Source organism: Trypanosoma melophagium, assembly GCF_022059095.1.
Source record: "Trypanosoma melophagium isolate St. Kilda chromosome Unknown ctg6segment0, whole genome shotgun sequence".
Lineage (NCBI taxonomy): Eukaryota > Euglenozoa > Kinetoplastea > Trypanosomatida > Trypanosomatidae > Trypanosoma > Trypanosoma melophagium.
In genome coordinates this window covers 376,898-396,011 of record NW_027125189.1, presented here as the reverse complement: position 1 = coordinate 396,011, position 19,114 = coordinate 376,898, and the positions used below count along the sequence as shown (strand labels likewise).

The following is a 19,114-nucleotide window of genomic DNA, read 5'->3' as shown; positions in this document are numbered from 1 at the left end:
AGATACCTTTTTTTTTCGTTATCTTTGGACTGTTGTATGGGTGGATCTTGCGTGCTTTCCTTTTTTCCATTTTGATGCGGGGATTTCACGTCGTCTTCTTTTTTTGTTGTTGTTATTGGTGTAGAGTTATTCTTTTTTTTTTAACGTCTGAGTTTTATTCTCCAGCATATGGCAGGAATATATTATATTATGAGGGCATTTTTTTTCCTTATTTCTTTTGCGTGTTTTTTTCTTGTTCCTCTTTTTGCGTTCGGGGTTCCGTCTATAGTTTTGTGTTTATTTAAAATTTTTTTTTTTTTGGTTTCTCTTTTCTATTCTACGGCTTGAGAGGAAGGGAGGGAAAAGCAAGACGACTCGGTGAAGCTGTGTGTTTCCTTCATTGGTTACCGTTTCTCTCCTTTTACGGCTATTAGGAGGAATAAAAAGAAAATGTGGAAAATTGTTGAGGCGAGGCAGCAGCCCTCCAGAAGACGGAGAAAAGTTTCTGAGGAAAAGCTAAAAGATGCTTCTGCTTCTGCTGCTATAGCTGTTGTTGCGGATACATCTTTAAATCGATCAACAGTCATCTCCAGTTCTCCACAGCTAGTCTCATCACTCACACGGGACCTCCGTCGGGCCTCGCAGGTGATTCAGGGAATTGCATTTATAAGAAGAGATGTGTTGCTACCATTGCGAAAATACTTAAATGCGCATGGCGACAAAGTTAGACGTATTTATCTTGTTGCTCTTAGCATTGGACCTTTTTCACGACAAGAGTCACGTTCAGGATTTTTGCAAATGGCACTCTTGTTGGCCATGCAGAATGAGTGCGAATGTTTCTTGAGGAAATCAGTGAAATCATGCATGCCAAAGGCTACAGGTGATATCACGGATACTACTTTAACACAGGAGTTTAATATGGAACCTCCAAAAGAGATGACGACACTTATTACAAGTTTTTTTGATCCAGCAATAAGTGATCTTCATGCTCATTGCTGTGAGAAGTTTGGTATTGTGGTTGAGGCAGAAAACCGTTACGGTGCATATACACCAATTGGTGAAGACGATTTGCTTATCGCATACCTCCCACACTCTCCTTGGACTCTACTGTGTAATCTATTTATTTCAAACGTAAAGTTATTTCATAGCCTTGCGAATGATACACGAGAGAATTTCCTGCAACGCACTTTGGTGATTGGAAATGATCTCCGTGAAAAGTTGACTCGCTCTGACGATTTTATGGAGTTACTCATAAAAGTCTTGAATTTTCACGCGCTTGAGCCGCAGGATGGTGGCAAAAGTGTTTTAGATGTGGAAAATTTAGAGACTTATTTACATAGTGTCCCCAAGGGTATGAGTCGGCACGACGTTTTGCGTGCTTTCTCTGACACAGCTGTTATGCAGTTTAAAGAAAAATGGGAAAAGGAGCTTGCAGAGAAACTGCAACAGATACGTCTTCCACCTATTGTGCGTGGAGGTCTTGATATTGCTTAACGAACTTGTATGTTTTTTTTTTTATTTTACCTGGTGAATGAATAAGTAATAATTGTATACCCATTGGGTTAATTTCCTTCGTTTATTTTTCTCTTTTCTTTTTTTTTTTGTGGGATCTTTCTTTCTTCCCCTTTCTGCGTTTCTTATCGTTTTACAATCTCAGGTATATATATATATATATATATATACGTAGAGAGATAACTAGAGAAAGATAAAAAGGAAAAAAACAAAATAAACTGCAATGTCGGTTACCCCAGACTATTTTCACTGCCTCACAGATACACGTTTCCGCAGTTGTGTGTATGAACCGGAAGCCGATACATTTCTGCTGCTGGAGGCCCTTGACAAAGATGCGGATCGGCTGCGTACAATGCGTCCACGCCGTTGTCTGGAAGTTGGATGTGGCTCCGGCACTGTGATTTCACATTTGATGCTCGTCCTCAATGGAATAGCGGGATCTGCAGAGAGACTGCAGGAGGAAAAGGAGAAGAAAAATGGATGTGTGGAGTATCATGCGGTGGATGTTAATCCCGTAGCGATTGAAGCGACTCACATGACATGGAGTAAAACCGTAAATCACAACTTCAACGGGGATGAAGTTCCGCATCTTCAACTGCATCAGGGTGACTTGTTTGCCCCATTTCAAAGGAAAAGTTCTGGTGATGAGGAATTGCGTGTTTATTGCACCTTTGATGTTATTCTCTTTAATCCACCTTATGTTCCAACAAGTATGGAGGAGTTGTTAGGCGCAGGGACGCAGGGTGATTTTATCACCGCCGCCTGGTGTGGAGGACCCCGGGGGCGTATAGTAGTGGACCGCTTTATCGCCTATTTACCAAAGTTTCTTTCTGCAAGTGGTGTTTGTTACATTATAGCCATTAAAGAGAATGATATACCGGATATGGTTAAAGTGATTCACGCTGCTTTTGAGAACAGTAAAGAAGAGAATGATGCCGTTTCTGTTGATGTGGTTGCGGAACGCTACACTGGGGAGTATTTGAAAGTGCTTCGTGTAATACGAGGGCAACAGGAGGTAACTCGCATTGAATGATGTGAGAACTGACAGAAAGTATATATATATATATATATATATATATATATATATATTCAAGGAGTTTTTATTTTTGTTTTTCTATTGAGTAACACAGTGGTCCCTCACTCCTATTTCTCACTTTTGATAAAACAGCGTTTAATCAAAATATGAATAAATATAAAAAAAAGTACGTCAATACATTGAGTACAACCCCATCAAATATCTCTTTTGGTAGTAACTGGAGGATGCCTACAAATGTTTTTTTGGTTTTTATTATATTTTTTTAAGCTTAGATTGTGGATTATAATAATTATTTATTTTTCTTTCTTAATTCTTTTTTTCATTTTCTATTAGTAATGGAAGAGGTGGTCACCGCAGAACCACCCCCTCAGCTCGTGCGTGGTGTTGTTATTCGCATACCAAAACCGAGCTCTAGTGCTGCCTTTCTTGGTATCGCCAACAAATACTTTCCATTCTCATCACGGGTTTCTCATTTGAAGCGAATTCGCAAAACACCAAATGCGGCGGCAACAACATTGCCGCTGCTCGTAGATGAGATTTCCAACGCGGAAAAAACGAATGCCACATTATATACTTTAAATGAGACTGTAACGGATAATTCTGTAGTAGCAGAGGATCATTCACTGCAATTGTTGCTTGGGGTTGAGTCTTCTGTGGATACGAGTCTTCTTGAAAAGTTTGAGGGTGTCTCTGGGGCTACGGATCCCATTATCATTGAAAGTGTTTGGGTACCAGACAGAGCTCCACGCCGGTGCCCAGTGGAGTGGCGTAAGTGGTCTGCTGTATGGCCATTTGCCGCCCCAAAGCCAAGACCGGCTTCTACATTTCCACAAGAGGAAGTTGTACATATTCGTCGAGTCTTCAATGAGGTGGTGATGCCATTAGCAGCACGTACACGCAGCGGCACGGTACTTGGATTGGCAGCTGTGCTAGTTGATCCCTCGCAGAGCTGGCGTATACTTGTTTCTAGCGAAGGGGTTCCTCCACTATTTAGATCGAATACAGTGGCATGCGCTGGATATATTTCAGATATCAGCAATAGCAGAGGAGGCGAAGGAAAAGAAAAAGAAGATGCCATTATTCTTGATCATCCAGTTACATATGTACTCAAGAAGCTTTCACATCTCCAGTGTAGTGGTGATGATTCTTCAGATACGGATGAGGTTCCTTATTTGGCGAACAATATAGATCTCTTCGTTAGTCATGAGCCGTGTGTTATGTGTTCAATGGCGTTAGTACACAGTAGGGTAAGACGCGTTTTTTACTGCTTTCCCAATCCCACACACGGTGGATTGGGCTCCATATTCACAATTCACGCTATTCCTTCACTTAATCATCACTTTCGTGTTTTTCGCTGTAGTGCAAGTTGGATCTGTGAAAAATCTAATGAGGTGAATGATTGTAGTGGTAATAGTCTCTCAGACTGGGAAACTCTGCGTTATCCATGATTACCTGAATGTCGAACGTAAATAATATTCACCATTACGTTTTGTGTTGTGTTTGTGTGTTGGAAGTGGTTTCTATTGGGTTGTTTGCACAATAATTCATAACTCTGAGAGAAATCTGTTGTGTAAGAAATAACCTACACTCTTTCTCTTTTTCCCCATTAATATCTTTCCCCTTTTTTTTCTTTTTTTTTGTTGTTTTTCCTTTATTATTATTATTATTATTATTATTATTATTATTATTATTATTATTATTATTATTATTATTATTATTATTATTATTATTATTATTATTATTATTATTATTATTATTATGCCTTTTATTTTTTTTGTTCATTCATTGTCTGCATTTTTCGTCATAATTCTCTCGTGATGAGAAAAATGAAATCATAAGCAGATAAAAGAAGAAGAACATCAAAAAACCAAAAAAAAAAGAATTGGTTTGGTATTATTAAATCCACATGAACCCATTAAGACTTCGCACTCTAGCCGGACTAGAGAGCAATAGAAACACACTACTGACGCACCTAAACAGACTATGCGGTAGTGGTCCTGTTGGAAAACCCAGTGATCCCCTTTATATACATCTACAAATCGACGATGGTAGACGCGATACACTTTTACAGCATGTGAAGTTATTATACGATGCCGCACTGCAGCACCATCCAGAGACATTTGTAAGTGTCATCCCACTCACACCGCCATGTGAAAAGGCAACAGAAAAACAAAATGACACATCTAATTATAGTACAACACCTCTGCCATTGTTTACATCAGCGGTAATGACGGCCAATAGTGGATTTGAGCCTGTCTATGCACATGTAGCACTTGGAGGCACATTTGACCGTCTCCACGCCGGACACAAGCTGCTACTCACCACGGCATTATTTTATACAACGAAAACTCTACGTGTGGGGGTGACGTTAGAGGCGATGTTAACCAAAAAGGCCCACGCCGCTTATATTCAGCCATTTGAAGCACGCAGTGCTGCCGTTTCACACTTTCTGCGCAATCTCCGCCGTGATATTGAGTTGGATGTCATTGGCATCACTGAGGCGAGTGGTGGGACAGATCGCGATCCCGCAGTGGAGGCACTGGTGGTTTCTGCAGAAACTGCGGGTGCCATTGTGCCTATTAACACCGCACGGGCCTCTAATGGATTAGCACCGTTGAAGTGTATTGAGATTCCATATGTGGCTGTTGGCGGTGATGATAATCGTATCAGCTCCACAGCACTGCGGAAACGGATTGATGAAAGAGAGAGAGATGGGAGGTGATATTTTAGTGTACAGAAGTTTTTGTATATATATATATATATATATATATATATATATATATATATATACATGTACACCTGTGTGTGTTGTAACCTTTAACTTTCTTTAGTTGTTCCTTTCTTTGTTGTGAGAAGAAAAAAAAAAAATATATATATATATATATATACCCATTGAAGATGACGTGGATCTTTTCTTTTTTTGTTTAAATACAAGGCGAAAAAATGGATCAATGAAGGAAAAGAACTGCAGTCCATAAGTTATTTTTTTCTTTTGTGAGTATATCTCTTTCTTTAATTGATCACTTCTTCTTTATTCTTCTTTATTCTTAGCATTTATCCTTAAATAAAATAAAAAGCAAAAAAGGAAAAGAAAAGCAAAGAGGAATCATACATGATTTCATGGGATGTATTCTTCTTTGCTGTACAGTTCTGGCGACCGCATGTGCGAAGCATGTTACTCTCTGCGTTATTGATGCTCTTTTCAACTAGCCTGAGTCTCGCCATCGCACACATAGCCAGAGAAGTGGCTACATTTAACAATAGTGCGGAAAGTGTACCCATAAACGACAATAATCATATAATGATATTTATCGCTACTCCCTCTGCGTTTACACAACGATGTATCTTTCTTGCTATTGTTATGGTGCTGTATCACACAAGTTCTTTCCTGGCTCATAAGACGGCATATCGTGCAGGACAAGGGATTCACAACACTATTTTAGAGACTGTTTTCATCTCTGTATTACGAACCCCACACGTGGATCGTATATCGGCAATTAATCCTGATGTTTTATCGCAAATTATTCATTCTAGCTCTAAAACATCAGCCGATGTTGCGGGTGCATTGTTAACAGATGTACTTTCTTCTGTATATGGGGCTGTTGCTATTTTTGGTGTACTTCTTAATATGTCTATAAAGTTAACTCTAACAATAAGTGCCGTGCTTGTAGGTTCACAACTTATTTTACGTACAATGCGTCAACACAACAACAAACGTAATAAGGAATTAACGGTGGCGGAGTCTAATGTTCAAGCCTTTACTACAAATGCACTGCATCGTAACGTAACAATTCGTGTTTTTCATGCAGAACCACTTATTTTAAGTGGTCTTAAAGAACGTCTTGAAAAATTATCAATGATTAACGCAGATGTGATAAGTTCCATTCATGGACAAGCTGGGTTTTCATCTGCAATTACTGGACTCGTTTTTGTATTAGTCCTTGGTATGACAAACTCTTACCATCAACAGGGAGTACTAGATATTGTAGATATTGCCATGTATTACTTATTACTCTATCAATTTATTAATAGACTTCAACAATTACAACAGGACATTCAACGAACACTTTCCCTTCTTGAGGGTCTTTATACGTTAGAACAATTAATATCATGGTATGGTGTAGGCCATCTAGTGCGCCAACAACTAACACAGGTGAAATCTTATCCAATGAAAAGAGAAAAATTGATGTCAAATACGATCACATTAGAGGAGAGTTCTACTGGAAAAGATAAGAGTGATGTAAATGGTAATAGTAATAATAATGTTAATGTCATATTTGCTTGTGAGACTACGGGGCCTATTCTTCTGCAGAATGTTACTTACATGTATCCAGAGATTCCATCCTTTTTCCCCGATATCGCACACGATGCAAATAAACACTCCGCAGCGTCTGAAAATAGTGAAATCGTGGAAACGACACCTGTGAACTGCGACGATAAAAAAAAAATAAATGGAATTCAAGATATTTCCATTGCCATTGAAACTGGGAAAATAAATATTCTTTACGGGCCAAGTGGATCTGGAAAGAGTACTTGTCTACGACTTCTCGCTGGTTTACTCCAACCACATCAGGGAACCGTCTACACACACGCAAAGGTTGCGTTATTAGAACAACAACACGCCATACTCGTGGGAACTGTGGCGGATAATATTCTCATGATGGATATAAACACATTGTCAAGGGAGGCCATGGCACTCGCACGTGTAAATGTTCATACCGCTATGCAGCACAGTAGATGCGATGCGTTTTTACACGATCCATTTAATGTGTATATTCACAGTCCTGAGAAGACACAATTTAGCGGCGGTCAACTGCAGCGAATTTGTATGGCACGATTGTTTGCCAAACACGATGCCACGTTGTTTCTGCTGGATGAACCCACAACAGGTCTTGATAGAGAGAGTGTGGATCATTTATTACGTACACTTAAGGATCTTCACAATACATACCGTAAAACTATTGTTGTCGCCACACACGACACACGGATGACCTCTATCGCACATAACATTATAAGATTTGACAGTAAAAAAGAAAACTGTAAGAGGGATTAAATCTAATATGAAAGGCTGAGGAAAAACAAAAAAAATAATAAGAAAAAACTGGTAGTAATACAAAAAAAAAAAAAAGAGCCGGTCATCATGCACTTTTATAAAAACTAAACGAAAAAAAACATGGAAAATTATAAACACTCAGAAAAAAAGATTACGGTGAAAAAAAAAAAATACCCGTAACAATTCTTTTTACTGTTTTGTGTTTCTTTTTTTTTCTGCCATTTTTTCTTTTTTTCTATTCTCTTCTTTGATGTTTTTTTTCTTTAGGTTTGTTTCTTTCTGTATGATGCTTTTTTCGAGTCAATGGTTGTCCTTGTACTTGAAGGTATGGGTAGACTCTTTTTATTATTATTTTGGTGAAATGATTCCTGCAGGTAAGATGGACGACGTTTCTGCATTGTTGGAACAACTGCGTGTTAGTGAATGTAGTGGGGCTAATGTAGATGAAGGATTAATATTCTAGGATAGATTTGTGTTTTTAATTTATCGTATTCTTTTGGAGTTCTCACCTTTTGCGGCTGTTGGTTATGACGCTTTTATTCCCCATGTTCCTGCCGTCACAGATGATGAAATTAACAGAAATTATTTAGCCTCCGTGAATGCATTAGTGGCGGAGTTGATTTCCGTCTCATCCAGGTTACGTGATTTGGATAATGCGATGTATGCCTTAAAGTTTCATTTCTCAAGTGATGATATTCGACACTGTGAGTAAATGTTAAGACGAGGGCAATCCGCTCTTTCGGATGCTTTACTGCGCATTTCAAGTATGCGGACTCGATTGATGGATCTGCAGTGTGTGGATATGCATTATGCGTCTAATGGTTCCTCCTCCTGCAGTAGTACTGCAGTGAATCCATGCCGCCCGGGGGAGTTGAAACATTCATCATCCACTAATAATAATAATAATAATAATAATAATAATAATAATAATAAGAGAGAAAACGCCGCGGGAGATGATGCGATTGGCGAGTGAAGTGGAGGAACTGCGGGAACGGCGTGGAAATATAAACACACATGACTCTCTACTAAACTCATTACAGACATCTCCTTCTATACAATCTCTACAATCTGTACAGTCATTACAATCACGATTAACATTCGCCACTGCCAAACGTGATCGACTGCAGCGGGAAGTGGCAGAACTCACACGGGCATGTGCGGCGGAGCGGGCGGAACAGCAAACACTCATTCAATCACGCACTAATTTGAATGTACATAGGCATTCACATGTTAACTCCAATGCCTTTGCGGCGATTAATACTCGTGAAAGAGAATGGGTGAAGCGGGTGTCGGTGGAGGATCTCGCGCGATAGGCACGGGCACAGGCGCGTATTGCCAACACCCTGCGAGCACAGCTCTACACCCAGAACGCATCCATCAGCAGTGTGTAGATATTTTTGTTTTTTTGTTTCAGTTTTCTATTTCCTCTCTATTTTTTTCTTTTTTCACTGTATCGGCTGATCTCCCACATATATTCGATATAAGATGCAACACTTGCTGCGATATTGATGACTTCCAGATGTGTGTTGGTCCTATTCTTGTTTTACTTGTTTATACTGTACCTTTGAGGCACCTTTACTTAAACCTTGTCAGAACAGTATGGAAAGGTTACCACAAGTAGAACAATTTATCATACTACCATTGTCATGCAAGTAGCATGTGAAATTTCATAAGAAACGAGAAGTGACCATTAAAAAGAATGAGTTATTTGTTTTTTTTCCTTTTTTCTGAGTATGGATGAATACTTCTATGTTTCCATCTATTTGCTCGCTATTATTTTGCCTCGCTTTCTTTTACGTATAATTATTTGTTTGTTTTTATTTGTTGAACTTTTTAAGAGAGTACAACAGCAAGGAGAAACGAAACAATTTTGACGATAGCTCCCGTAATTAGAAAACATAAAAGGAGCAGAAGGTAAAATAAAATAAAATAAAAACAAAGACATCTTATATACACATATATTCATAAAGCCACACATACAAAAAAAAAAAAAATAGAAGTGAAGTGACAATGACCATGCGTATGACCCCTGGTAAGATATACGGTGGTGGTGCCTTCATTATTCTGTTCTTGACAGTATGGAACCGCCGCTCCACGCAGCATCTTCGTACAATTGTCGAAAACGTTAAAGAGGCGAAATTACAGGAGGCGGCATATCTTCGTGAGACGAAACGCGACTAGTACAGAGGTGTATATGTGTTTGTATTTTTACTTTACTTATTTTTTTCTTTTTTGGTATGCTGTGGTGCGTCTCTCATATATATATATATATATTTATGTATGCATACATGAGTATTAGACTGACTGTTGTGCTTATGTGCTTGTTTTTTTTTCTTTTTTACTGTCTCATGGGAACGGATAAAAAAGGGGAGAACAAAATAGAACAAGAAGGTGTAGTAGCGGTGTAAGAACAGTATCATAGTAGTCCTATCGAGAAGAACGAAAGAAAGAAACACATAAGATGCAGTCATCTCTATCTCAACTCACCAATAGCACGAATCCCAGCTCCGCACAGGATAGAGATAATCTATTGGTGATGGATGAACATGGATTATTACAATCATTTGTGCACAGACGGCGACGCATGGAGGCGGCCATGCGGCTTGCTAACACCATGTTAGGACAAGTAACATCCATCACGGAGACGGATGAGGGATCTCCGTACCTTCTCCTATTCGAAGGTATGGGAAGCACAGATGGAGCACCGACAAAGGCAGCCATTACGAAAGAGAGGATGAGTTTAATTGAAACGCGAAGTGGAATAAGCGGAGCGGGAGAGTCCACTAGTCCGCCTGAGGCCATGTTAGATCAGGAGGTGAATGAGAAACTCAAGCGATTGCGTGAGATGCGGTCAGAGCAGCGAAGAGCAGCAGAGATGCAAGTAAAACCGGCATTTGAGTTAGCGGAGCGTATGACAGATGCACCTGCTCCACCCACACAATTTACATCTACTTCACTCGCCTTTTCGTTGGAGACTCTTGCTAAAAATGTGTCTAAAATTATAGCGGCAACTGATGCTATCTTAGTTCAGTTGTCTATATTAGATAAGACAAAGAGTCCTTCTATATTTAATGAGATGCATACTCTTTCTTCGCATTCCCAACACGCATTTACGTGTTACTCTGCAGCGTTGCAGCATTTAAAGCAGTATGAGGTGTGTCAGAAGGCGTTACAAGATGGTACCGCGGAGGAACTGAGCAACAGGCGTGAGCAATTTCTCATGCGCAAAGAGATGCTCACGGCACAGGAACAAAAACAAAAGGTGGTGGAAGAACATTTGCAAGCGATGAAACTTCGTCTCAATGCCATTGATGCGAGATGTCGAATGTGGTCTACTTTACTCCTGGAGATTCCCTCATCTCCTATTTCCCCTTCCCCGGGTCTCTCTGGGGCCAGAATCTCCCTTGTGTACGACCGCGAGGGTGTCCTCCCCCGCAGTCCGACGATGTCCCGCCCGGTGAGTAACACCCATCGGGGGAGCATGGCCGGCAGTCTCTCGCTGCCCGGGTCCACCACACGTCCCCACACGCCCATGTTTCCGCCGAGCAGTGACAGCAGCGACTCCTCTACTTGCACCAGCGACGAGTTTGAGGGTCGCATGGAGGCGATGGAAGTAAAAGTGGCGCAGTTCTGGACAAACCCGTACGTTGTGAAGGCCCAACGCTGCACCGATCGCCGTCGACATCTGCGCCGCTTCATGGGCGCCAAAACGCCGCCCCTCGCCGACATCGCCGCCGCCTCAATTGCCGGGGTTCCCATCACAACAGGAAGCGCCAACGCTATTGCGATGCACACGCCAATGTCTTCACGCCGCGAGTCGCTGCGGTTGCCACGCAATGAATTACCGCGGCCGGTGAACGCACACGATCTCGCCGGCCGCGCCGTGGCGGAGACGCGACTGGCCGTTCTGCTGCGCACAATTGTCGCCGCTATGTCCCGCATGGCCGCAGGGACAACAGAGACGGAGAAAAACAACAATGGCGACAGCAAGAGTGAGATAAATGAGAAACGCGGAAGTGTTGAAAGCGGCAAGAGTGTGAGTTCAGGCACCGTCTCAGCAGAGGGGCACGGGGCCGCACGGTTGAGTCAAGACGTGATGGTAGGGGCTTCTGTGACGGATGAGGTTCTTCTACCCACCACGACACTGCAGCAGGAAGAGTTGGATGCTGTCATGGAGAGTAGTAGGAACCTCCTCAGGTTTCTTGATGCAGGACGTTTGATTTCCATGTGAGAGGAACACTGTTTATGTAAAGGAAAAGAAAATTGCTGAGGAAGAAAATTTGTATCATACTATGTTATTTAGGAGCTAAAACGCTGACAGTTTATGATGGAACAAGTGAAAAATGGAAAATGAATTAATTCTAAAGGAACAGTGGAAAATATAGTTTATATATATATATAATTTGTTATATTGATGCATTATCTGTACTATGTTTTGTTGTTTTTTGACTGTACATTTCTTTTATTGATTTAGTTTTTGTTATTATTACTGTGAAACGATATATCAGCTTCTTGCGAGAGAAATAAAGAAGAAAAGCAGAATTGTAAAAAAGAAGGAAAAAAAAAGACAGAAAGCAAAGAGGGATAAAAGAAAGAAAATTATAGTTCGTTTTCCCATCGTTTTTCTAGGCAAGGAACGTATATTTTATTGTATCTATCTATTTATATAGGTACACGTTGTCTTTTTTTAAGTATGTCACAACATCACTATGTGTTTAAGTATATCATAATCGGGGATAGTGGTGTAGGAAAGAGCTGCATTCTCCTGCAGTTTACGGACAAGCGTTTTGAACCACTTCATGATTTGACCATCGGTGTTGAGTTCGGTGCCCGTGTGGTGACGATTCAACAGAAAAACATCAAACTTCAAATTTGGGATACCGCTGGACAGGAGAGTTTTCGCAGTATTACACGCAGTTACTACCGTGGAGCATGTGGCGCACTTCTCGTATATGACGTAACACGTCGTGAGACATTCACGCACCTGCAGACGTGGATTGAGGACGCCAAAGCCAATGCAAACACCGCCATTGTTATCATGCTTATTGGAAACAAATGTGACTTAGAGGCCAAGCGGCAGGTGTCGCGTGAAGAAGGTGAGGCCTTCGCGAAGAAAAACAATTTGTTTTTCATGGAAACAAGCGCCAAAACCGCCCAAAACATTGATGATGCCTTTCTAAAGACCGCCACAGTGATTTACGAGAATGTGCAGAACGGCGTGGTGGACCCGGCGGTGGTGTCTGGTAAGCCCGGCACGGCAACCACATCTGTGGGTGGAGCAGCGGCAAGACAACAACAGCGGGGAAGCAACGGCTCAAACGAAGGACGTGGATGTGAATGCTAGACAGTATATTATATACACACATACACATATGGCATGGAGTAAATAAATATATTTATTTAAATTTATGCAAGTGTATGTATTATAAAACACACTCACATTGCACCGGATAAAGAATAATATTTGACTAAGTGAGGGATATATATATATATATAGATATATATATTGTGTTTGTGTGAGGGTGTAGGAAAGAGGGGGATCGTGTTTCTTGGTGTGTGCGGAAGTGGGGGAAGAGAGTACGATGTGTAAAAAGAAGCCAAAGCATGCATAAGATAGTGTAAGGTCGAAGAGTAAAAATGAAAAGAATGAAATGCAATGAAGAGAAAACACGAATAAAAGAGCAAAAAAAAAGTGTAACCAGAAAAAAAAAGAGAAAATTTAAAATGAAGGCGAAAGCGAGAAGCCAAAGAAAAAATGCTTTATTTTGTTTTTCTTCTTGCTTATTCTATAGAAAAGGAAAAAAGTATTTATACAAGGTATATATATATATATATATATATATATATATATATATATATTTAACGTTGCTTTTATTTTTCTCCTGTTTTTTTTATTGTATTTGCGTGTGTGTTTTTTATTTCCTCTCTTTCGTCCGTCTCCAAGGTGTTTTATGCTTCAAATATATGAGGAGGCGGAAAATATTTCGCCTCGTTTTCTCTTTTTTTTTATTCGCTGTTTTGTTCTTTCTGAGGGAGTAGTCACTCTGTATGTATTTTTCTCTTCAGATGTTTCACTATTCCTCTTATTTTTGTGTCTCTCGGTTGTGCTCGTTTTTTTTTTCGTTACTTCCACTCTTGGCTCATTGCAGGTGTCTTTGTGTGCTTTTATACAAATCTCCTCTCATTTTAGTTATGTGTGGTTGAGGGTTACGTGAGGGAGCAAATACAAGAGCAAAAGAAAAATGAAACAAATGTGTGGATAATAGGCGTAATGAGCATGTCAATTCGGGTGGAATGCGAGACGATTGATAAAGAGAAAAAGTGTGTGTGTGAGAGAGAAGGGATATGCTTCTTGTTGTTTTGTAACTGCTGCTACTATTAGTATTACTATTACTACTATTAATAGCATTAAGGAAACATATGTTGGTTGGCAGATGTGATCAGAAGCACAACGTTCCCCCTGCCACAAAGATATATTTTCCTTTGCTTTCACCGATACTTTTTTTTCTGCTTTTCTTTTTTTGCTATTCTATGATTCCAGATCTTGTTTTTTTATTACTATTTACGTTTCATTTTTATTTTTACCTTCGTCCATTTTTATTTTATTTTGCGTGATGGTGGTGCTTCATTTGCACTGCATGTTCGTATTCTCCGTTTAGTTAAACTACACTTTCGCCTGACGCACAAGTAATGGCCCAACCTCTAGCTGCACGAAATTATTTATATTGAGAGAGGCATTGAGATATATGAGAACCACATCTCTCTCTCTCTTTCTTCTGTAAATGGAAGAGAGGAGGAGGAGAAGAAAGGGACCGAAAAGGAAGGTAAATGAAACAGAAAAAAAAGAGAAGTGTAGTTTGAAATCTGACTGTTAATGAATTGAATGGTGAAATATCAACAAGGGAATAAATAAGCAAACAAACTCAAAACAACAACAGCAATAACAACAACAACAACAACAACAGAGTGGAGATTTTGCTGTGCCTAACTCCTTTTTTTTTGTTTATTGTTCACGATTCTGTCTTGTTTTTCTCCAGGAAATTCCTTTGAAACTCCTTTTTATTTGCGTGGTCACGTTTTTTCTTTTATGTCTTTATTTCTCCTGTACTCTTTATTCTGCTCTTTGTTAATGTATGTATTTGTGTGATTTTTCCACTATATAGTTTGTGAAAAGTCTGAGGTCAGGAATTACGGCGATTCAACTCTCTGCGCCACTAGGATACCATCATAAGAAGAAATATACTGAAGGTAAAATAGGGAAAGAGTCTCGGAGGACAGGTGCAGGTGGTTATTTCTTCATTTTATTGGTTATAGGCCCCTGCATCTTAACAAGGAAAAAAAGAAATAATAACCGAGAACAGAGGATCATTTACTATTAACAAGACCAAATAAGAAAGAATAGCATCTGTTCATGGGAACATCTCTTTACCGCCATCGTGCGCCTTACTTGTTGCACGTATTATTATTACTACTCTCTGCATCTCTTGCACTCTCACCTGCTGCTGCAGATGACGGTGGTGTGGCGGTGCAAGTGGCGGCAAACCACGAGGAGTGTTTCTTTGAAGACATCTCCACTGTTGGCGTGAAGGTGTTCTTGCACTATCTTGTCGTCTCTGGCGGTTCACTTGACATTGATGTTGCGATCACTGGCCCTGAGAATGATCTCATTTGGGCCTCGCAGCGGGATCCGGAGGGGCGGGTGCTCTTTAAGACACGCACCGCCGGCCGACACACATTCTGCTTTTCCAACAAAATGAGTACAATCACAGAGAAGGTGGTGGCCTTCTCCATCACCGTTGGGGATGGCGGCGCGGGCGGCGGCGCTGAACAGCACGCGGCGGGTGGAAGAGATCCACTCGAGCGGTCTATTTTGCGCATTCAACAGGGATTGCGTGAGGTGCAGGAGGTGCAGCGGTATCTCAGAGGACGCGAGCGGGTTCATCGTGCCACAACAGAGGTGGCGAACAGTCGTGTGGTGCTATGGTCGACAATAGAGATTGTTATGATTGCGTTAATGGGCGTAGGTAATATGTGGTACTTGCGGAGAATCCTCAATAAGCGAAGAATTGTGTAGGAAGTTAGGTGTGTATGTGTGTTTCTTTCTGTGTGTGTGTGTGCGTGCATCTGCGATAGGGTATTTTGAGTTCTCAAGGAATATATATATATGTATAAATGTATAGGCCTTGTCCTTTTTTGTGCGTATGTGCTTTGATACCCAAAATATTTTTCCTTTTTTTTCTTTTAAGGTACGCCATATTCTCTGTTTTTCAGCTCTTTTGCAAAACTCCCTCTCTTCATGATGTTCAGTTTTTCTTTACGCAACAGAAAAAAAAAAATATAGTCTGACACAAACCAACGAAGGGGTGTGGGAAATGAGACGGGGATGAAAATACTGTTGAGATAAAATGAGCAAGAGAAAAGATAACGTGGGAAAATTCAAATGGTAGCAGTTAGTGGCGCGAAGAGAAAAGGAATGACTTTGCTGTATGAAGGACCTCCATTTCATCTCTCTTTACTATCTTTTTATGTAGGAGGGGTTGCAACATGGAGGTCGTTTATTTGTTTGGAGCGCCTGTGAGGAGTTTCATACACACAAAAAAAGAAATATATATACATATAAAGTGAAGACATATTTTTTTCCCATTGTTCTATCGTTTTTGAGTGAATGAAGTAATGCATTTATCTCTGGGGTTCTATTGTGTTTTTCTTTTAAATTCTGTATTGTCGGCCACATGCACACCATTGACTAGCTTGTGGTTTCTTTTTTTTTTAGAATAAGAAGTACTCTCGTACTGATCAAGCATACCAAAAAAAAAAAAAGGAAAAAAAGAGCTTCACTCAGTAAGGTGAGGATCATCTGAAAGTTATAGTTACAGAACACAAAGAAGAAAAAAAAAATAGACAACCAAGTAGAGAACATACACAGAGAAAGAAAGAAAAAGAAAAGAAATCAATACAATATCAAATGCCAAGAAAAGCTCTTTTGGGAAACTGGTTTGAGGAGGAGGCGTATAAGCGGGACCGCAGACGTCTCATGGAGGGTCGAAATGGTGGATTTGTTGATGCCGCAAGTGAGACGCAGCGAATTATGGCCAAAGTTAAACACCACAGTACGCCATACAAACTCGCCAAAATGCCTGAAGACGGCTATCTACACTTCTACACCCCCATCATGTTACAGAATGCCGCAACACTCGGCTTTCTCTCTCTTGATTTGGAAGACCGCACAATGGGACCCACCGGCTGGCGTGTTGTCTGTTCAACCGCCCCTGCGGATGGGCCTACACTGCGTAACTGCTTCGTACTGGTTCCGGCCCCCACAGGCCCAACCGACATGATAGCTGCACCAAATGAGGAGGCAGATATGGTGCACTACGGCCAGCCGTTTTTTCTCATGACGGTGCCGGAGTTGTGCGATGACCCACTTTCGCTGGTTTCCGAACACAAGGGACCACATAGTGCATCAAAGGTAACGGGTAAGTATCAGGATGTATTTTTCTCCCCCGATGGTAACTGCGCAGAGGCGATGTGGGTGGTGGACTTTGCAAACCCAGATTACCGCGAGGATATGCGAGATAGACCTGTTAAGGCTGATGCAGTGATGATAATACGACACAATCACACCAATGTTCCACTGGCAAGTACAAAAAATGTTTTCTACAATGATTTTGGTCCTGAGTATGAGGTATGCTGCAACAAATTTGCTCCCAGCGTCACTAAACTACGTGGGGGTCAGTTGCTGGACGAAAACTTTTGGACCTTTGTTCACAGTGAGGAGGGAGAACATGAGGAACAAGGGAAGAATCATAGCGAGACCCCTGCAACGGCAGAAGGAGAGAAATAATTCCTAGAGACTGGGGGAGTTAAAGAAATGTACACATCCCATTTTTTTTTTCTTAGCCCTTTTACAATGTAATATGCGAGGTTTGACGGATCTGGTGATGAGGATACTGCTAAACGAAGAGTAAACTTCTCCTTTCTTCTTTTGGAAAAAGCAAGAAAAAAAAACACCATGGATACAACATCAACCCCATTTCTTGTCTGTATGTATCATCTATATATAATTTTCTTAAAATCTGTTGAAGAAACTATATACTGTGTTATATTTTTGTTCTCTTTTTTCTTTCTAGAGGAAGAACAAAAAAAAGGTGAAGTAAACGCGTAAACACACACAAATCCTTTTTGCTGAAGTGCAAATACCCAACCAATCTATAGGAGGAGAATAACAGCTTTATCCAAGCAGTAAATTTAAGGAGGAATTAAAAATGCGTCATTGCTTTTTCGGTTCCTGTGATATAAGAGCTTCGTCTCTGCCTTTAATTTTATGTTTGCTAATTACTGGAGATGTATTGTCTGTATTTGCAGCGCAACCCAATGATCCCCGATTTCGCATTCATGAGCCATCATATGCCTATTTGGATTGTTCTGCCTGTCTTGCCTTCGCAGAGTACTTGGGACGTCGTATGAACGCCTCGCTTGAATATGACGGCAGAGGTGGTGCCAGTTTTCTCACCACACACCGTCTCAGCGAAAGTAATAAACTCAAGCGAGAAGCGTATGCGACGAGTGAGTTGCGGGCAATTGAGGTACTTGAGAAGATCTGCAATGATCAACTTGAGGAGAACTATGTGCTGCGATTGGACACGGATAAGCGCATCCGCGTGTATGAGTCGGAGAAGTCGGATCTTCCCTTTGCCCAGTACTACAGCACGCAGGACTCTAAGGCGCTGAAGGAAACATCCCGCACGGCTGTACGCGCCTTCTGTACGCGGGTGATGAGTGAAGAAGAGGAAGAGATGGTGGCACTTGTGCGTGAGGAGCGGAATCTCACCGATGTGGAGTGGCGTCTCTGCGGTGGCAGCACGGATGTGAACGCCACTCCACCAGCAACACTTGGCGAAACAATAACGGCGGTGTGTGTGGGCACCGAGGCGAGTCTGCAGGCGGAGTTGGGCCGCATTCAACGCTATGAGAAGTGGCAGGAGGGATTCACCAAGCGACGGGAGGAGGCGATCAGGCGAGAAGGTAATAAGACGGAGGAGCCGGTGACCCTCATACCTGTGAATCACACAGAGGACCCAGAGCCGCTCTTCAAAATGAGTGATTTGACTGGCGATCCGGGCGCCGACGACGGTGATGATGATGATGAACTGTAAGGATCTGTATAACTATTGCATGGGATGACTTCCACCGCTGTGTGTGTTTGCATGCGGGTCTGCGCAGGAGGAACATAGGTAGTTTGTAATCTTTTGGGTTGTGCGCCTCCTTTTTTTTTCGTGACAGAATATATCTTCTAGTTTCGCAATTTTTATCCCATATATATGATTGTAGGGTAGGCTGCGATAATGTTTTCCTCTGTGCATGTGTTCGCTTGTGTGTGCGTGTGTGCCACGTTCGCTTTCGTTAACTTTTTCTAAAATATATTGCACAGGCACAGTCACCCAAGCGATCACGCATGGATGCACAGAGGCATATTCAAGGCAGAATTTGATGTATTCATAGAGGAATAAAATTATTTTTCTTCTGAATATGTT

The 19,114-nt window shown here is 41.1% G+C and overlaps 13 protein-coding genes across 13 annotated transcripts; all 13 read left to right on the top strand.

Moving 5' to 3' along the window:
• Positions 1-429: 429 nt before the first annotated feature.
• Positions 430-1,473, top strand: LSM04_000494 (uncharacterized protein; the record flags this gene model as incomplete). Its single annotated transcript, XM_067332367.1, has 1 exon — positions 430-1,473. The coding sequence occupies one exon, from the start codon at positions 430-432 to the stop codon at positions 1,471-1,473; it is 1,044 nt and encodes a 347-aa protein (XP_067186721.1).
• Positions 1,474-1,714: 241 nt separating this feature from the next.
• LSM04_009341 (uncharacterized protein) lies at positions 1,715-2,524 on the top strand (the record flags this gene model as incomplete). Its single annotated transcript, XM_067332366.1, has 1 exon — positions 1,715-2,524. The coding sequence occupies one exon, from the start codon at positions 1,715-1,717 to the stop codon at positions 2,522-2,524; it is 810 nt and encodes a 269-aa protein (XP_067187109.1).
• Positions 2,525-2,862: 338 nt separating this feature from the next.
• LSM04_006164 (Cytidine and deoxycytidylate deaminase domain) lies at positions 2,863-3,975 on the top strand (the record flags this gene model as incomplete). The annotated part of the gene is made up of 1 exon (XM_067332365.1): positions 2,863-3,975. The coding sequence occupies one exon, from the start codon at positions 2,863-2,865 to the stop codon at positions 3,973-3,975; it is 1,113 nt and encodes a 370-aa protein (XP_067186968.1).
• Positions 3,976-4,433: 458 nt separating this feature from the next.
• Positions 4,434-5,249, top strand: LSM04_002721 (Cytidyltransferase-like domain; the record flags this gene model as incomplete). Its single annotated transcript, XM_067332364.1, has 1 exon — positions 4,434-5,249. The coding sequence occupies one exon, from the start codon at positions 4,434-4,436 to the stop codon at positions 5,247-5,249; it is 816 nt and encodes a 271-aa protein (XP_067186818.1).
• Positions 5,250-5,639: 390 nt separating this feature from the next.
• LSM04_006410 (ABC transporter-like) lies at positions 5,640-7,580 on the top strand (the record flags this gene model as incomplete). Its single annotated transcript, XM_067332363.1, has 1 exon — positions 5,640-7,580. One exon carries the CDS (start codon positions 5,640-5,642, stop codon positions 7,578-7,580), a length of 1,941 nt encoding a protein of 646 aa, XP_067186980.1.
• Positions 7,581-7,941: 361 nt separating this feature from the next.
• LSM04_004068 (uncharacterized protein) lies at positions 7,942-8,292 on the top strand (the record flags this gene model as incomplete). Its single annotated transcript, XM_067332362.1, has 2 exons — positions 7,942-7,995; positions 8,044-8,292. The coding sequence occupies 2 exons, from the start codon at positions 7,942-7,944 to the stop codon at positions 8,290-8,292; spliced, it is 303 nt and encodes a 100-aa protein (XP_067186868.1).
• A 241-nt stretch (positions 8,293-8,533) lies between these two features.
• Positions 8,534-8,971, top strand: LSM04_007769 (uncharacterized protein; the record flags this gene model as incomplete). Its single annotated transcript, XM_067332360.1, has 2 exons — positions 8,534-8,866; positions 8,906-8,971. The coding sequence occupies 2 exons, from the start codon at positions 8,534-8,536 to the stop codon at positions 8,969-8,971; spliced, it is 399 nt and encodes a 132-aa protein (XP_067187038.1).
• Positions 8,972-9,099: 128 nt separating this feature from the next.
• Positions 9,100-9,761, top strand: LSM04_003429 (uncharacterized protein; the record flags this gene model as incomplete). The annotated part of the gene is made up of 2 exons (XM_067332359.1): positions 9,100-9,177; positions 9,618-9,761. 2 exons carry the CDS (start codon positions 9,100-9,102, stop codon positions 9,759-9,761), a joined length of 222 nt encoding a protein of 73 aa, XP_067186836.1.
• A 280-nt stretch (positions 9,762-10,041) lies between these two features.
• Positions 10,042-11,811, top strand: LSM04_007757 (uncharacterized protein; the record flags this gene model as incomplete). The annotated part of the gene is made up of 1 exon (XM_067332358.1): positions 10,042-11,811. One exon carries the CDS (start codon positions 10,042-10,044, stop codon positions 11,809-11,811), a length of 1,770 nt encoding a protein of 589 aa, XP_067187036.1.
• A 462-nt stretch (positions 11,812-12,273) lies between these two features.
• Positions 12,274-12,924, top strand: LSM04_006793 (Small GTPase; the record flags this gene model as incomplete). The annotated part of the gene is made up of 1 exon (XM_067332357.1): positions 12,274-12,924. One exon carries the CDS (start codon positions 12,274-12,276, stop codon positions 12,922-12,924), a length of 651 nt encoding a protein of 216 aa, XP_067186997.1.
• Positions 12,925-14,991: 2,067 nt separating this feature from the next.
• Positions 14,992-15,654, top strand: LSM04_002300 (GOLD domain; the record flags this gene model as incomplete). Its single annotated transcript, XM_067332356.1, has 1 exon — positions 14,992-15,654. One exon carries the CDS (start codon positions 14,992-14,994, stop codon positions 15,652-15,654), a length of 663 nt encoding a protein of 220 aa, XP_067186798.1.
• Positions 15,655-16,545: 891 nt separating this feature from the next.
• LSM04_003586 (uncharacterized protein) lies at positions 16,546-17,424 on the top strand (the record flags this gene model as incomplete). The annotated part of the gene is made up of 1 exon (XM_067332355.1): positions 16,546-17,424. One exon carries the CDS (start codon positions 16,546-16,548, stop codon positions 17,422-17,424), a length of 879 nt encoding a protein of 292 aa, XP_067186849.1.
• Positions 17,425-17,845: 421 nt separating this feature from the next.
• On the top strand, positions 17,846-18,736 carry LSM04_006744 (protein of unknown function DUF3456; the record flags this gene model as incomplete). The annotated part of the gene is made up of 1 exon (XM_067332354.1): positions 17,846-18,736. One exon carries the CDS (start codon positions 17,846-17,848, stop codon positions 18,734-18,736), a length of 891 nt encoding a protein of 296 aa, XP_067186996.1.
• Positions 18,737-19,114: the final 378 nt, after the last annotated feature.